The sequence below is a fragment of the Ixodes scapularis genome, unplaced genomic scaffold (genome assembly GCF_016920785.2).
Source record: "Ixodes scapularis isolate PalLabHiFi unplaced genomic scaffold, ASM1692078v2 PGA_scaffold9__187_contigs__length_104089568, whole genome shotgun sequence".
Classification (NCBI taxonomy): domain Eukaryota; kingdom Metazoa; phylum Arthropoda; class Arachnida; order Ixodida; family Ixodidae; genus Ixodes; species Ixodes scapularis.
In genome coordinates this window covers 22,521,705-22,539,034 of record NW_024609884.1, presented here as the reverse complement: position 1 = coordinate 22,539,034, position 17,330 = coordinate 22,521,705, and the positions used below count along the sequence as shown (strand labels likewise).

At 41.6% G+C, this 17,330-nt stretch overlaps 2 protein-coding genes across 2 annotated transcripts; both read right to left on the bottom strand.

Annotated features, from left to right (window-relative positions):
* Positions 1-8,936: 8,936 nt before the first annotated feature.
* LOC121048354 lies at positions 8,937-13,102 on the bottom strand. The gene is made up of 2 exons (XM_042287260.1): positions 13,088-13,102; positions 8,937-9,584 (listed from the first exon to the last, which is right to left on the bottom strand). The coding sequence occupies exons 1-2, from the start codon at positions 13,100-13,102 to the stop codon at positions 8,937-8,939; spliced, it is 663 nt and encodes a 220-aa protein (XP_042143194.1).
* A 1,145-nt stretch (positions 13,103-14,247) lies between these two features.
* LOC120848566 (BUB3-interacting and GLEBS motif-containing protein ZNF207-like) lies at positions 14,248-15,293 on the bottom strand. Its single transcript, XM_040504580.2, has 3 exons — positions 15,285-15,293; positions 14,385-15,114; positions 14,248-14,342 (listed from the first exon to the last, which is right to left on the bottom strand). The coding sequence occupies exons 1-3, from the start codon at positions 15,291-15,293 to the stop codon at positions 14,248-14,250; spliced, it is 834 nt and encodes a 277-aa protein (XP_040360514.1).
* Between the last annotated feature and the right edge of the window lie 2,037 nt (positions 15,294-17,330).

Sequence of the window (17,330 nt, the reverse complement as noted above, 5' to 3'; positions counted from 1 at the left end):
CACCAGATGGCAGGGTCAAGCAGAGTAATCGCACGTAGCTAGGCTAGGTAGCGCTAGGTACCGCCCAATTCATGTTTTACAAAAAAATATTTTGATTTCCTTACGCCACAATTGTGTTTCCTTTCCTACGGAATCTCTAACACATGTAGACACGTTACGCACACTACAAACATCAGGTCAACATATATTGAATACATACACAGGCATCGCACATACAAACATCAATACAACAGCACACTATCCCGATCACAACTACCGAGCCCTGCGTTTCCGTCTTTTATAGTGGTCGTTTTGAACGTACGGAATTTTTCGGTGACTCCCTAAGCAAAAAAAAATATTCCGAACATGTTCATTTTTTTCCAGCAATGTCATACATCTGGGGCTATTTTTAATGGCTCAAGGGATGAATCTCTTATTAAAAAGAAGACGGTCGATCATGCCATAATTATTTGAAAGCCAATAAATCGAGCCGCTCCAATGTGGTTCCAAGCCATGAGTTTGTTTTCCCGCACGGCCCTTCGTAGCCAGTATTTATATTGTGGTGTTCGTTTTTCTATTTGTGCTGTTCGCGCAAAGCTGCAACTGCCGTCTTGAATTAATCTCTCTAGAGCGGATATCCACTCAGCTGGAAGTGATGCTTCACGGGCACAGAAATCGTTTTTCGATCAACTTGAATGCAGTCAAAGCCGCGACTTGCGACAACTGTTAAGTGTACGGAGCTGCGCCGTTGCGAGCTCGAAAACTTCTAGCGCTCATCCCAGCGCGCCACTTAGGGGGCAGTTTCTACAGGAACCGTAATATATTTAAACAGTAAATTAAAGGATAGCGTTTTTTGTTTGTTTTTTTTTCGATTTTGCCTGTCTTTTTTTTTTTTTTTATGCTAAACTTCCATTATAAATATACGTACTTTCCGTCATACTTTCGTAGTGTTGTCTTTTCCCCAGAGCGCAATCGCTCTGGGAGACCGAGTCACATTGGCCACTGTACGATAGGAGCTTACCGTTCAGACCAGCGTTCCAACATGACTATCCACACGTCGATCGACTGCACCTAATCCCTCAAGTGGTTTTAAACTCTTTAATGTAATGCGGAATGTCATCCTGCGACACCCCGGCCCCTCCGATAACGGCCCGACCAGCGGCATCAATGCCCGACAGTTTACGTCATCTCATCTTGTTGTTACAGCACTGATACGCGAACACACGGTCACATCGGCGATAATTCCAGTCTTCTGTTCACAACCCACAACACTGCCATCACAATGTCGCTGACACGAAGAAATACAGAACCACGTTGACGATGTCGCCGACACGCAGAAGAATCACGTTGAACGCCGGTTGGCACTCGGCACGGGACGACGGAACCGAACTCAGCGCGGAAGGCACCCAGGCAGCCGGCAGGAAAACCTGCCTTCCTTAGACGCAGTTCCCGCGATTTCCATAACGTCGAAAACGTCGACACAGTTCCTCGTGGTTTCGCTGCTGTAGCAGGCTGTAGTTCCGCGTGTGTCCCGCAAATTGGAGACGGCCGTCTTACCCAGTGTATGTAGCGCTGCTGGCACTGCTCCGGAACTTCGCTGTTTCTAGCGGCTTCGTTAGCTCGTTTGATAAAATTAGTGGTAAAAACGTCAATGCAACCGAAATGTTCTGCACGTTTGGACTAGAAGACGGAATTACAGGCGGTCTTCGCTGCTGCTGAAGCTCAATCAACTCAACATTAATTTATTAAACAACGTGCGCGATGTGCTCGAAAAACGAAACCGAAAGAAGATGAGTCGGGAGGGCGAAAGCTTTCTCCCGTCTGCCTGGAGGAGGAAAACGTCTCGGAGAATAATAAGGGCTTTAATTTTCCTTTCATCGGTCTGGGTTTGTTTATATGTGTTTTGGTAAACAAAAATAAAAAACAAAAAACTTTACAAAAAAAAAAAAAAACACTTTCCTGGGGATCGAACCGTTGACCACTTGGTCAGTAGCGCGATGTTCTACCCCTGCGCCAACTGAACAAGGAGGAACTCGCCCTCCTCCTTTCATCTGAACTGCCGTTCCTCCCTTCTCTGGGCAACTTGTCCGCAACAAGGAGGAACAGTCGCTTTTGCTACCTTTCTCCTCCCTTTTTTCTTAGAGTGCAAGACCGCCTTGGCCGGACGCGCTTTATTTTGAAGAAGGAAATAGAGCAAACCTTTATTTATTCCCGAACCAAAGCAATGTGTGCCTAGCCAAAGCAAATCTACCGTAGCCACCTAAAATAAAATCGTCAAATCACTTTTCCATGTTCCCGAAGGCTGTACAATATTTGCATTAATCTCGGTGCGACAAAGTGGAGAAACTAAAAGTCTACAGAGACATTAAGTGACTGCGTTCGCTGCCTTCTGTGCATGTGGGAATCGTTGCTTCTTGGCATTAGGAGATATCCATCAGTCTTGAACAAAACCCATCACTTTTATTTTTAACTGTTTAACTGCACACACTCGTTCAAACACCACCGTCTCGGGATCACCGCTCGCTCGCTTTGGCTCCAGCTTTCGTTCTGTCCGTCTCGACTTACCTCGCATCCGACCGCTGCGGTACAAAGTTCAGCTCGCCCCCGCGCTCGATCAACTCCGCAGAGGCAAGCCGATGCCGTTGTGAAAAAAGTTCCAATATTCCTTTGTGAACTGGACTATTTAAAGCACAGAAACATATCGTTTTACAAATGCATCCCAATCATATTAGCGTTAATTAAAGAAAGTGACAATTTATCGCAAAATGGTGTTTGTGTTCTGTAAAAAATGGTCTTCGCTTCATGTAAACTCAGTCCCTTTTCCCCACTTTTTTCCTGTAAACTGCCTTACCTTCTGAAAGAGGGGCATGTGATATTGCATACTTTTGATATACACACTGATCATAAAGAACAGGTAATTACATGGTTATTTGATCGCACGCGACAAGTTGGCGGCCCGTGCCGGATGCGTCCTGGGTGTAAAGGAGAGGGGCCTATAGCGCGAAGGGCCGGGCGTAGTGTACAGTACGTGCCTTATAACCTGTGTATAACACAAACAGATATATGACCTCGGTCTGGCTACATAAAGAGCTCGTTCCGTTTTCTCGCCTCTTGTGACCTGGCTTTACGGTGCACCGGATAATGGAACATCCACTGCATCACTAACGATCGCATTAAGGAATGTCAGTTGCCATAATTACAAAATTAAGAAAATACAATATGTAGCCAAGCACGAGTGTTCTCATTCAAAATGAATTTATCCGCTGCATTTTAACAAAAAAAAAAAATAAGTAGTATAGTCTTTGCAGTGAAGCCGACCTGCGGAAACTGAGTTTGGCGGCTACGAGAAAGTGGGAGCGATTTCGATCACTTCTAGGAAACATAAAACAAAAGAAGGGGGAAATCGCATTAAGCCAATTTAAAGTTCATGTGATCGGCAGCAATGATAACAAAAAATTGAACGAAATGAAAAATGTCGTTTTTCGATAAAGTGTGTTCAAAATATCGATTAATCTCATTTTCGACGATATTTCAAATTTTATATAAAACATTCCTTGAACATAAAATAAACTAAACTTATGCCCGTCGATAGCCCATGTACAGGACTACCCCGCATAGTATTTGGTAAGCGACAGATAAAATAACTCGTGAGTTACAAGGCTCTGAAGATGCCATCGAATCGTCGAAGAGACGATGTTTGGCATTTTTTACCTCAATAAACAAAAATGCAAAAGTACTTTTTTTTACTACAAAATAGTCTAAATAACATAAAAAACCTAAAAAAATTACTGTGAGTTTTGTATGCTTTCCGTATCCATACCAGCGTACAGAACTCGGTAGAAAAATCACGGAGTAAAGAACAGATTTTCACCCTGCTCCGCTCAGTATTTTTTGTGAAACAAAATATTTTTAAACAAAATTTTGAAAAGCGGTTTTGTTCTTTCCAGAAATGAGGCCATCACATATATTTTTTAAATAAAAATCGAAAGACTCACCCCGACAAGCGTGTTCGATTACAAATGAAATTTTACTCCCATAAAATGTGTTTAGTTAAGTTTTCAAAACAAATTTTACTCCCATAAAATTTGTTTAGTTACAAGATACAAAACTGAAATGCCTAATGCCTTCTCTCATATATTTTTATCAGGAAGGCCTTGATGCTTAATTTTTGTCTTAATCTTCAGAAAAAATTAGTTTTGTGCAATTGTAATATTTATTTTTGACAACCCTGTTTGTTTTATTGTTATCAGATAATTTTAACCTTAAACTATAGCAACAGTCCAGCCCTAGTAAGTTTTAAAAAATATCTTGAAAGTCAACTGTGCTTGTGTTTTAAATGCTCATGAAGTGTCGTGGAAACCAACACAAAAAAGGGTTACATGATATAATGTCTGGCAGAGCACAAAACAACAATCTCCAGCATAGTATTTAAAAATAAATCACCTAAACTATTTTAGAACTTCTTTTTTGTTGATATTTTTAGGTTTTATCTAGTTTGGCTTCACTACAGAAATTTCAATAAGTCCTCGTGTGCTCACGAATTAAAGGAATATTTTGGTTGATGTCTGTTCAGAACCTAGCAAACAACTACGTTTTTTTTTTTTTTTGCTTTTTTGCTTTTTCGCAGTAATCGGCGATGGTCGGTGTCAGAACATGCTAACGCTCAATCCTTCTAAAACCGTTATTGTGACGTTGTGTAGAAAGGTAGAAAAAATAAACTTTTGTTACCAAATTGGCAATCATCCCCTGCGAAGAGTCGAGTGCACGCGTGATCTTGGTGTATACATAGATTCTTCGTTATACTTTACTGTACATGTTAACAACCTTATAAATGACTCTTTGCGTAAGCTGGGAGTAATTTCTATAATCACGTGTGAGTTCTCCACATCAACCTGCATTCTACGGTTATATTTCTGGTTAATACGGACCAAGTTGGATCTTTCCTTGTAGTCCGGAATTGTATTAGTTCTACGAGCCAAGAGATGATTGAAAATGTTAAAACGCGTTTCTTTTTTAATTATTTACGATCTTTACATTGGTCGTGCTGTTTATTATTCTTATGCGAGACTGTTGGAGCGATGCAAATGCCCTACTTTGAGTTCCAGACGGCGTGTGCGTGATCTTGTTTTCCTGTAGAAATGCATTTATGGATTAATTGATTTCCCCGATCTGCTATTAATGTTCACGTTCTGAGTCGAGTTTTGCGGGTTCCTCCGACTTTCCATGTTAATCACATCATCCAAACCAGTCCCATGATCCGTATTCAACACTTGTAAAATACCCTCAGGGGAGCAGATATTGATGTTTTAACCCAAATTTCGTAGCTGTTAAGACGTTTGTAAATAACCTGTGAACATTTTGTTGTGCATTATTACCAAGGCGTCAAGCTGTCCATTAAACACCAAATAAACAAATGAATGAATGAAAGATTGAATTGTCCGGTACGTTTGGCGTAGTGGAATCTAGGCCAATCAACTAAAAAATGCAGTTAACCTTTGATTAATGGCTATGTGGGTTATATTGAAATTGCAGTTTTTAATGCCATCACCACTAACGGAAAATCCAATTTAAACATTTTATTATTAAGATATTAAGATACTGTCCTTCGGATTGTCACCTGGTTCCAAAACGGGAGGCCGAAGAAGCGCCGCAAGCCCTTCCAGCTGTCGAGATAATAGGCAGCTTTAGTATAACATTGCTGACTCTTACGTACGCAACGCTCAATAGTATAGCGCACTCTAAAAACTAACTGCTCGGACCGATTTTGGTTGTGCGCTGCGTTGCCGAGGGAACAACTCGCATGATCGTTTTTGATTCAATTTGTCAGAGTTGTCGAATTTTGCGTGCTTATAATGCCACCATGTTCCTCAAAAAAAAAAAAAAAAAAGATTGAAAATGAAAATGTTTCCAATCATTTTATTTAAAATTAAACCTAGCCACAGCTGCCTGGTTAAGCGCGTTTTTCTGCGGGTCACGGAGGCTACGAATACGAATTTTCTATCACGGATCCTCCGTCAATCGTCCCGTGCAAACGGCACATTTTATCAATACTATCGCGGGAACAAATTCATGATCTACTTATGTCTAGAGCATAGCGACAACTTCGGCGATTTCTTGAAGAGTCAGTCGTTCGTCTGTCGACAATCAACTGCGCGAAGAGGCTTAGCGTTGAGCAGATCTCCGCGTTCACGCACATTGCGAAAACGGTGAACATTTTCACCATGCACTCCTTCAGCTGCACGGCGATCTGACTCGACCGCGCTACGTACCGGAACGAATTGCTGAGCTGAACAGCACGCAAATTTCACCCAACACTGAACTTCGCAAACACCACGTCGCCCTTGCTGCTCCAACCGACGTAACCGACATGTTGAAACTGGTGTTCTCTGTGAGCCCGAGATCTCTCGAGAACTTCCCGCAAAGCCCGCTATCTCGCGACGCAAAATCCCTTGCGTTGCGTGTGTACGCAATACGCTAGACATTCTATTGCGTTCTGCGCATGCTTACTCCCGACCCGCAATTTCTTTGCTACGCAAAGCTTTAGCGCACGGTCTACCAAAACTGTATAATGACGAGGTGTCAAAAAAAAAAGAAAAAAGTGCAGCGCTTTTGTACGCATAGTTGTGGGCAGGGCTCGTGGAGCTACCTCCTTCACTTTTGGAATCCGGTAAAAAGGATGCGACAACTAATCACTAAATAATAGAAGCCGGTGGCCCTTCCACATTTTGTTTAAGTTGGCTTAGCGTCTAACAATTACCGCGATTGAAACTGCAACTGCAACAGGACCAATAAAACCATTATTGTAAAGCTATTTGACTCAATTTAGCAAATTAGACAAATATTTTAACCGTTTGGCCGGCACCCAACATCCGCCCAGTCAAATAGCCCACAGTGGAGGCAAAATTTGCGCTACTTCTACCCCCTATTAATATCTAAATATTGTTGGAATTAAAACCAAATATCATGTATATTTGTCTATTACATGTACCTGGAAAGCATGTTGAGATTTATTGTATCTTTAATTATTTAAAAACGTAGTTCAAACAAAACTCCTTTCCTTATAAACAAATGTATTGAACTTGATCGACGAGATATCTCCGAAGATTGAGTGGCAACTAAGTAATAACACAATCGATATTATGTAAGTGAGAGAGTACCTCGTGTGAGCGCACAATAAATGCCTTTTTACTATGGCATCGTAATTGCAGACTTCCAACACACAATTTACTTACAATGGCGCAGGTTGTTGATCCAGACAGTTTCAATCGTAAGATGTGTTTTGATAACCTTTCGGGTTAATGCACCCTTTCGAAACGCGGCAAATCGGCACGCACAACATTCCCGTCTCGAACATTCTGGCAATCTTCACCACGTCCAAAGGTGTTTCCATTCCAAGGATGTTAGGCCACCTGACTACTAAAGTGTTCAAGGAATGAAGCGTCGAATTGCTCCGGCTCCGTGTGAAGAATATTAGACGAGCTACTGCTGTTTTCCGAGGAGAACGGCCGCTAAGGGCATTGTGCCGACACATGTTCCGCCGAGTGTGCTGGGAGTAGGTCAGAACCGGTTTCATATGGCGCTCCTTTGGTTCTCTGTTATAACTGCGTAACGAGCCGAGGAGAGTGTATGTATACGACGCCAATATATCTGCATATTGCTGGAATGGACTCCCCGAGCCGATTTCGCACTAGGAAAAACCAGGTTTCTTTGTTTCCACCTCCCACATATTTGTCAGTGAAGGGCAGTTCAGTATTCAATTCATTCTGGAGATTGAATGCATTGCAGTTTTTTTTTCTTGTGCATGCCCCAAGAAGAGAAGCAGAGAGTGAGAGCTTGGTTGATCATCTAAGCCAGGAATGGGGACATCAGATAATGTACACCAACGTTAAATATAAGCATCTCTGGACTCAATACTTAAGTTAACAAATAAATTATTATTTGTCATATAGGGACTAAGGAAACTGTTTATTTCGTTCTATATCACATTATTTAATAAGGAAACAAGGAAGATCTTCACAAAAGAAGACGTCTAACAAGCAATTCCACGTTAACCTGCCCCAATTCAACACAGGGTCATAAAAGTACAAACAAAACCACAATATATACACACTGTTACACCATTTTCACAAAAAGCGGCCAACCTCTATCCTTTTGACGATAAAGATATAAACTAGCTAAACACAGCAAGACACTAAAACCCCTCTCAAACCGGCATGTTAGGAGTCTTTGGAACGAGCTCCTTTAAAGAATAGGCGAATCAGCTCGCGATCTCACGCCTGTCGGCGTGCGCTGGTTCGCCGACCTTTTAAACGAGTTCGTTCTGAGATCCTTTAGCGTGCCCATCCCGCATACATCACTTTTGTTTCCGACAGCACATGACATAGGCGGGAATTTCTTCATAAAAAAGTTTCAGTGTGTCATGTTTTTTTTTTGTTTTGTTTCTGACAAGCAAAATATGATTTCAGCCACTTCTATCTTAGAAACGTGTTTACGTGTTTTCTAAGTGACAAATAGACTTCTAAAAAAACTTTCTGATTAAACAAATATACAATAATTTGAACAAAAATCATATTCGCTGGACATGAATGTTTCGTATTAATAATATGAGTGTGGTAATTTCACGCCGATTTCAGCAGCCGCCATTTATGTTACAATAGTTCAATAAATGTCTATATTTGATTCTTTTATATAGTTTACCGCCATGCACGTTCACTACAGTAAATGCCATTTTTGTCTAACCACAGCCAACTCAGCGACAAGATGAATGTCAGCCCGGTGAATGACAAGGCGTGACTTTGAGCACTAAGCACATTTGTCAGGGCGCTTAGCCTCGTACTATAAATTAGTTAATCGGCATATGCTAGCTATCTTTTCTGTATCGTGAACTCTCGCGACACAGAAAGCTCTGAAAATATTATGCGAAGCCTGAGTGAGCGAGGTTGATTTTGAACTTTTTATCACCGCATCTTCTTGACATGCACAACGAGACCGGGGAAGCCCTTGAGCTTCGCTTTGCTTCTGGTGTTGAGCGTGTACTTGCGTTGATTATGCACGATTGTGACGTCATTCATTGCACGACCCCAGCCACTTCCGTAGTCGGGAGTCCGAGAGTGCGCGCCACTAAGAAACACAATTTGTCTGAACTCAGGGCGAGTATGTTGCGTTGATTTGAAGAAGAGCTTTTGACCCGGCGACGCTCCTGGCTGAAGCCGAAAGACTTCTTCTGTTGGATGGGAGTGTTTTATATGACCGAACTCTTGTTTCTGGGAGGGCGATGTTGGGATGAAAAGCTTCGGACCCGGATATTTCTTTACTACCTTGACTTTTCTTAGTCTTCTTCCTTCGAGATGACCTCGGTTCCTCTGCTGTTCTCGTAAACTACCCGGTCGATTGAAGATCACTGTCTTTTTGCACGCGGGCCTGGTCATAGGCCGCTGCGGAAAGACGATGTTACTTCCAGGGTCCAGTTGTGTGGCTGTCTCGACCTGATGGACTCCATGACTTGAACTCAGGATTACCTTGCGAACTCGGCTCCAACGCTGTCCCATTGATCGGCAATCGCAAGTTCTCAGGACCAGCACCAAGTTCCAAATGAACAGAGCTATCTGAAATATATTCACGATGGCATAGTCTATATGACGTTTCGCAAAAGAAAATAGATACAGGCTTAAAATAAGCGAAAGTGTGCGGGCGGGTTGATTAGGAGACATCATTATCTAAAGCCTCAGGGTTTTGATTATAATATGCTGGCATGGTTGTTTGAGACTGAAACAATTTAAGGTTTCAGATGAACAGTATTTTCTATGCAATCAACTTATCTGTCGCGTCAGATGTAAGGCATAGGTTACATAATTATAATAAGAATTCAAATTCTAATTATAGCTATCTAAACTTTTAGATAATCATTTTAGCAGGCAAGTCGCTATAAAATATTTTATTCGTTCTTCATAATACACTCTAAAAAAAGTCTGTGCGTCTACTTCCACGCACAACACTCGGAGAACCAATCAGCGCAACTTAGGGAGGCAGCTCAGCGAATGACGATACCGAAACATCTGTTTAGACCAAAAAACGCAGACTCAGTTGTGACATTAAGCAATGCAAAACGTCACGCTTGCATTGCTTAATATCACAACTCAGACTGCGTTTTTTTGTCTAAACATATGTTTCGGCATCGTCATTCGCTGAGCTGCCTCCGTAAGTTGCGGTGATTGGCTCTCCGAGTGTTGCGCGGGAAAGCAGACGCACGGGCTTCTTTCAGAGTGTATGCCAAATTGGCTTTTTCAATTCAAGGAAACCTAATTTCGCTTCCCGTTAGTTAATAAAAAAATTAAGGCTCTCATGGCATAAGTTGTTGAAAACAGAAGCAAAGCGGAAGCGCCACCCCTAACGAGACAACACTGCGACCTGCAAATGACGAATTTCTGCTGCGATCACGCAACCCAAACACACACCCTTAGAAATAAATGCCTGCGCGTCTACTCGCAAAACACTCAAAGAGCCAATCTCTGCGATCTACGAAATCAGCTCAGCGTATGATATAGGGCGGTACATTCATTCAGACCTAAAAATAAAGTTTACGCTGTGGCATTACGCAATGCAAAGCGTCATGCTTGCATTGCGTAATGCCACAGCGCAGACTTAATTTTGAGGTCTAAACAAATGTTCCACATCATCATTCGCTGAGCTGATTTCGTAGATTGCAGAGATTAGCTCTTTGGGTGTTTTGTGGGTAAGTAGACGCGCAGACATTTCTTAGAGTGAACTAAATCAGTAATAAAATAACTTGCGTCTACTCACAAGTTGATCTCATTTTTGATACAGCGGACCCTCGATAATTGTTAATTTTGCACCGGACAGAATAATGTCCATTTAATTTTTGTGAAATCAAGCAACTGTCAATTGCTATTTTAACAACGCATCTATATCTCGGATTATAATCAGTGAAATAACATATATAGTTTAAAAAGTTAATAATTTTATACAATTAGTTTGCTAATAAATCACGTTAAACTGTGCCCTGATATTTGCCGTGAGAATAAAAATTTGTTTTGTTCTTTAGTCTCTGCGTTGCTAAGAAAAGTTACTCTTGTCATCGAATGCAACGTCCTTATCTTTAATAAAACTAATCAGCACATTCAATTTAAGTCCGATACGAATACTCTCTACTCAATAATAGCATTTTATGTTAGATTAATTTTTATAATAAAATATTGGCTAATGATTTCATTTAAAATGTTTTGATCGTGTGCGTTCCAGACAAATTAACTTGCAAATATGCTTGCGCGTATCGAAAGCTGGCATGATGGAGATAATGGCAAAACTCCCGCTTATATTTTGATGCACATCGTTGACCACAGTTTTCTACATTGTTTCCCGACACAAACCATCCGACATTGTTTATCAACAAATATCAAGCCATAAAATTACATTGCAGACATCACCGATGGACTTTGTTATAAAAAGACAACACCATAACGACCTGAAACACCAGTTTATTGACCTTATAAAAAGCATTGATTATATAAGACATCTGTGAGGATTGAACAGCTTGATGTAATCGAAGAGAATTCGGAAAGACCGGATTTCATATACACATAATTTACGAAATAACATACAGAAAACGAAATCAGGTTACATTTTGCTAACCGTACTTTCTGATTTAGAAAGTAGGTGGCACCGCTAGCGTCGTTCACCTTATTCTCGCTGAGCACTGCATGAGATCAAATCACTCAACTGGAAGCATAGGAAGCAATTGTGAAAGACGAGTTCTGTCATGCTTCGCTACCAACCGTCGTTTTTAGACGACTGAAAACTACCATTTGACTGATATCATCAATAGAAAGGTCTACTTGTAACGCAGACACGTAAGCAAATATACAGTTTTATATCATTCAAAACTCCGTTTCCTTGAGCGCACCAGGTGAGCAAAGCTGCAAATTAGCTTTTAGAAGTAACTTACGCGCAAAACAATCCACATTTTGATCCTAGTGGGTGGCAGTACATCTAACAGAATGAAGCGTAAGTTGTTTTATTAAATTTGTCTTACAAGCTAACAAGAACTGTACTCTTTGTTGGCTATTAAGCGGGAACGACACTCCACCTTGTCGCACATATAAACCCCTAAACATTATGCTAAAAAACATTCGAAATGAATTGCTTCATGGTAACTGTTGATAACTCTCAAGCATTAATGTATGTTTCAAAATAAAACTAACATTTAATAGCTCTGCTTTATAAATGATTTCAAGCCTCGTGTTTACTAGGACGAATTCTGACTAAAGTGATTATGCCCACCTCGAAACAACTAGTTTTGTGGGGTGACCCCCGACATTTAAAGGAAGCCCATTACACACGCTCAATGAAACCCGAAGTCACAGAAATGAAAAGGAACACACAACCTATTCAGCGGATCTGAAATTATTGTTATAAGAAACAGGTATACACCAGGCCTGTTATACAAAAAATAATCACATGGTATCGTTCAATCCTCTGAATCCTCTGAAAGTCTCAGGAATTGTTTTTTTTTTTTTAATTTTTATTTTCAAGCTTGCAGAGGATTTCTTTTTAATTTTTATTTATGGTACTTGACGGTCCTATTTATTGCACGGACCTTACGCCCCTTCGTAATTTTACCAGGCAAGTTTCTGGGAAGTGACCCGGCCGTTCTTCGTTCCAGTTCATCCGATTGCATTTCTAGGTCGGTCACTTTTTAGTGGGTTAGCTCTATAGTGCTCGGCCACACTAGATAACGCTAGCCCAGGCGAAGTGGTCACGAAACAAGAATGATCATTGTTGAACTGCTAATAGCGGTTCGTGAAACTCTAACTAAAATTCGTTTGCCTTCCCTCCAAGCCGCTTGAATTCGATGCCCACAGATATCTCTCAGGATTAAGAGGAGGATTGCGATACGAACTACGCCCGGGCCCCGGCCGTCGAGAACTTTGGGAGAGGAAGCAAGCAGCCTCTTCTTCTGTCGAAATATTCTCATCGAGACCGTTTAACTGAACACTGAGTGATGTGATATCTTTTTTTTAAATAAAAACGCTTCTTACCAAAATTATAATCCTTGAACCTCACAAGATAATTCAACTCAGAAAGTACTCACCAAAAGCGGTCTCATGCTTGTGGAAACCTCTGATCCTAGGAGTGCAGCTCCGTCCTGCGAAGCTGCTTTACTTCGAATCAAAGTCGTCTACGCCTTCGGAACGTCCCGAGGCAGGCGTGCTCAAGGAAAATTTCAAGATGCTCGACATGTTTCCTTCATTCCTCACTAACACTTCAGTAACTTTTTTTTCCTTCGCGGTGCGGCTTGGATGCATAATTCAGTAGTAACATCACGGATACACCATTTTTCTCCGGCCAATGTGCCGGGAAAGGGGAAACTACGCGCATTTTGAAATGGGTGGTCTAATTCAAGACAATTCGTTTTACATTTCTGGATACCATCTCCGTTCTGTTTGCATTTTCTACATATTGCAGTGTCTCTACATCAATATTTTATAATTAATTATATATATATATATATATATATATATATATATATATATATATATATATATATTTCTTACCAGCAAAAATTGTAGATGATCCTTGTTTAGCTGCAAAAAATGCACACTCATAAAATCGTATAATAGTTTTTAGATTTTTAATTCAGCATTTATTTACACGAACATACAATGTAAAGGACACTTTTTAATAGATAAAATAGTATTGCTTTTTGTACTACACGTTTCTTTATTTAAACGAGTCCAGCTCTTAGAAAGCGCGAAAGTACTCAGTACACAGTAACGTCAACTTCATCAAGAGATACAGTATGTTAAGCTTCGGCACAGCGTCTTCACACACAATTTGGCGACTCCACTTAAAATTAAATTCAACCTTAAGATGAGCTGAGGCGTGAAAGGCCTGTTAAAAGGGCTACGCATATGGCACACTGAGTACATACTCAAGGTTGGCAATACCTGCATGAATACCGTTCTGAAGCCTTGGTGTCAAAATTTATTCACTTTTTTTATTTCGCTGCCATCACTCCTAGGCTTCTGCGGCTTTCCCTAAGAGCGTTAACGTTTGTTACGCAGTAAACGTACCTGTGTGTATCCCCTAGTCACACTTCATACAAATAAGTAAAAATAATGGTCGTTTCTAATTACGGCTGATCGCAAGGAACAAGATCTTTGAGGCTTGGATATGGATACAGGACTAGACACATTTGCTGCTCTGCTCGGTCTAACCGTACAAACGTTCAGTTCAAGCCCGAACCTGACGTCACCAGATAGCATTTCCACCCTTGAAGAGCAGTGTGTCTTGGATTCCTCCCGGTCCCAGGCCACCAGTCAGGCTCCCAGAGAGACCTCCGAGACCTCCGAGGCCTCCGAGACCCCCGGCGCCACCTGGACCCAGGCCGAACTGGGCGAGACTGTTAGCGTTCAAGACAATAGGAGGCAGGATCTCACCGCCTAGACCCTTCAGGTTATCCGAGTGTGAATTTTGGGCGATGACCTTTTTGGTTTTTAGGATGGGAGTGCCAGCCCCAAATGCTTTAAGGTCCTTGAAGTCCTTCAGGAGGACGAGCTTCTCTGCTGAGTGTCCAGAGCCACCGCCGCCTCCGCTGTGGCTTTTGGTAGACGCTGGCGTGTTGTGGTGTCTCAGCTCCTGAATGAGGTAGGTAGGCCCGGCCGAGACGCTGGTACCACCGCTAGATCCTCCCGTAAGGCTGCTGGCAAGGTTGGTGCCAACGTTGCCTCCACCGAAGGTATGAATGTGGACAGGGGTAACCATGGGCTGGACCGGGTGTTGTGGGAGTGGTATCTGCATCGGTGGATGGAAGGGTCCTGGGGCGTGCAGCGGATAGACATGCAGTGGCGGAAGTCCCGGACCAAAGGGCATAAACGGCGGCATGTGGTGAATGTAAGGGGGTGGCGGCGGGAACATTGGCCCTCTGTGGAAGAGCGGGCCTGCCGGGTAGAGTGGTGGCAGGAGTTGAGGGGGATACATCCTGACCGGACCTGGAGCATGCTGAGGAAGCGGCTTTTGCCCAGGGAGGTTCTTGAAGAGGATCAGCGCTCGGCTCCCAAGCCGCGGCCCCCCACCTGCTGTTAGGCTCAGGGTCGCCGCTAATAGCGTCAGCTTATTCTGAAATGGTAGAAGGCAAGGGTTTCGTTAATACACCCCAAAGCTTTCCAATTAACAGGATGGAATGAGATAAAAAGCAGAAGATATTCTTGAATGTCGTAATATTTCCCTTGATCGAAGGCCAACATGGCACACACTGATTAACAACTCTTCGAATGAACCTTGATTACTTCGTTCATTATACCATATAATTTATTCGTCCAAAAGTTGGGGACCCTAGTCTGCATTTCAATAAGCAATTTATTATTCTGCTTCCACGATATGTAGACGTTTGCGTCACACTGGGTATCTGGGTGTCATATCAACGTTAACTTAAACGCTCAGTGTGTCCTTAGTCAAAGAGTTGTAGCCACTTAATTAGTTGCATTTTGGCTGACCGGAACCGGCAAACGCTTTGTTAAGGTCCTCCGTGTAAGGTATTTATCCTGTCGTTTGGTGTTATTTTATCTTGACTTGATAGCACAATGATATTTCTTTCACCTGCATGTAGTTGCAACTCGCATATTTTCTTCAATTTTAGCTTAAATTAACTATGGGGTGTTTCTCCAGCAGATCGCTATATTTGTTGGTGTTGTAATTTTTGTTTTTAAACTTTTGAGGTGCCTTGTGATCATCAAAATATGTTTAAGCTTGATTCTAAGAAATGGTAAACTTTAAACGACCGCACACAAAACAAACAAAACATAACCTTTTCAGAAGTTTTACCGTGCAATATCAGTTTCGCAAAGAGACTTAGCTAGACTTAGCTTCAGGTCTCTTAGCAAACAGGTTAGTGAAGTCTTGTAGCGAAGCCTAGGCTGCCACGTTGTGGCTTCCCAGTAGGTTTCTTTTCGAGTTCTGTCTATCACCGTTTAGTAAACACACCCGATTACTTGGATATAGAAGAAAACAGGAATAGGAAAATGGTGGACGCCATTTTCCAGTTGATGCCCCCTTAATTGTTTTTCGCGCTTACCAAGTACAGTCGTCACTAACAAGAGCTATCATCCAGACGCCATTTTAGTTTCTTTTACTTTTGTCCTCCCCAAGCTTAGATGGAACGGTAAGAACGGTGGTAGGTAATTATAGTTCATAAGCCATACAAATGACGCTCGAGATTATTGGCTACCAAAGAAGAACTCAAATATCATAGGCATTTCTGAGTGCGCCCCTCTCAAAAATGCATTCCCCGGAGCACATTTCAAATCTGGGTGCAAACTTCACCTTCATAAACCAAAATTGTTGAGCGTGAATATGCGCTTGTGAATTCGTTCAAATGACTGCTGAGTTGTAGGGTGTGGTCAGCCCGGCCAAAACAGTCAACTATCAAATATATATATATATATATATATATATATATATATATATATATATATATATATATATATATATATATATATAAGAACTCTGTTTCCACTCTCCATGCGCACTAACAAAAGTTTACTTCCAGTTGCAATGACAACCTAACTGTTTCCATAAATCCCAGTATAAGGATCTCTTCGAAAGTATCTACATGATTGTAATCCAGTATACTATTTGCTTGAGTAGCTATTTACATGTAGAAACTAATCACGCCCTATGTGATATCATGGTAAAGTACCATGACAACGCACCGTATCTTATTCCGCATTGGAAACGAGTCCCTCTACATTTTTCATAACGTTAGCGCCTAAGCTGAAACAATTCACATATGTTGATGCAGCATCGGGCAAACGCAGGGATGCGTCAATATTCAGATGATAAAGTCCCACGGTTTTAGTAACACAGAAAAGGCCAAGGCGAGTACCGTTCTACAAGTACAGATCTACAATCGCAGCTACTAAACCACAACGTGCTTGAGAAGGCAAAAATGCTCAAATGACTAAGGTTCACCGAGACGACATGAAAAGCAAAGAAACTAGATAAGTTGAATATAAGAGTTGTGAACAAAACTGCTCGCGCCATTATTTTGCGTAAAAATGCGATTTTTTCAGCAATGCTAACGTCATTACTACACTATTCATTTCCCGCTCTTATGGATACCAAATATCCACGAATCTATATGAAGTAAATTATGCACGTATAAGAATCGACGAGCCAGAACCAGCATAATGGACGCCTTATGTGGTCACATTTACAACGTCCATATAGCTTGTCCTCGTGCTCAAACAAACATCACGTCCCACCACCGCGAGGTTGCCCTGTCCTCAGCTATACATGACCAAAATAACTCAATTCATAACAGAACGCACACGTAG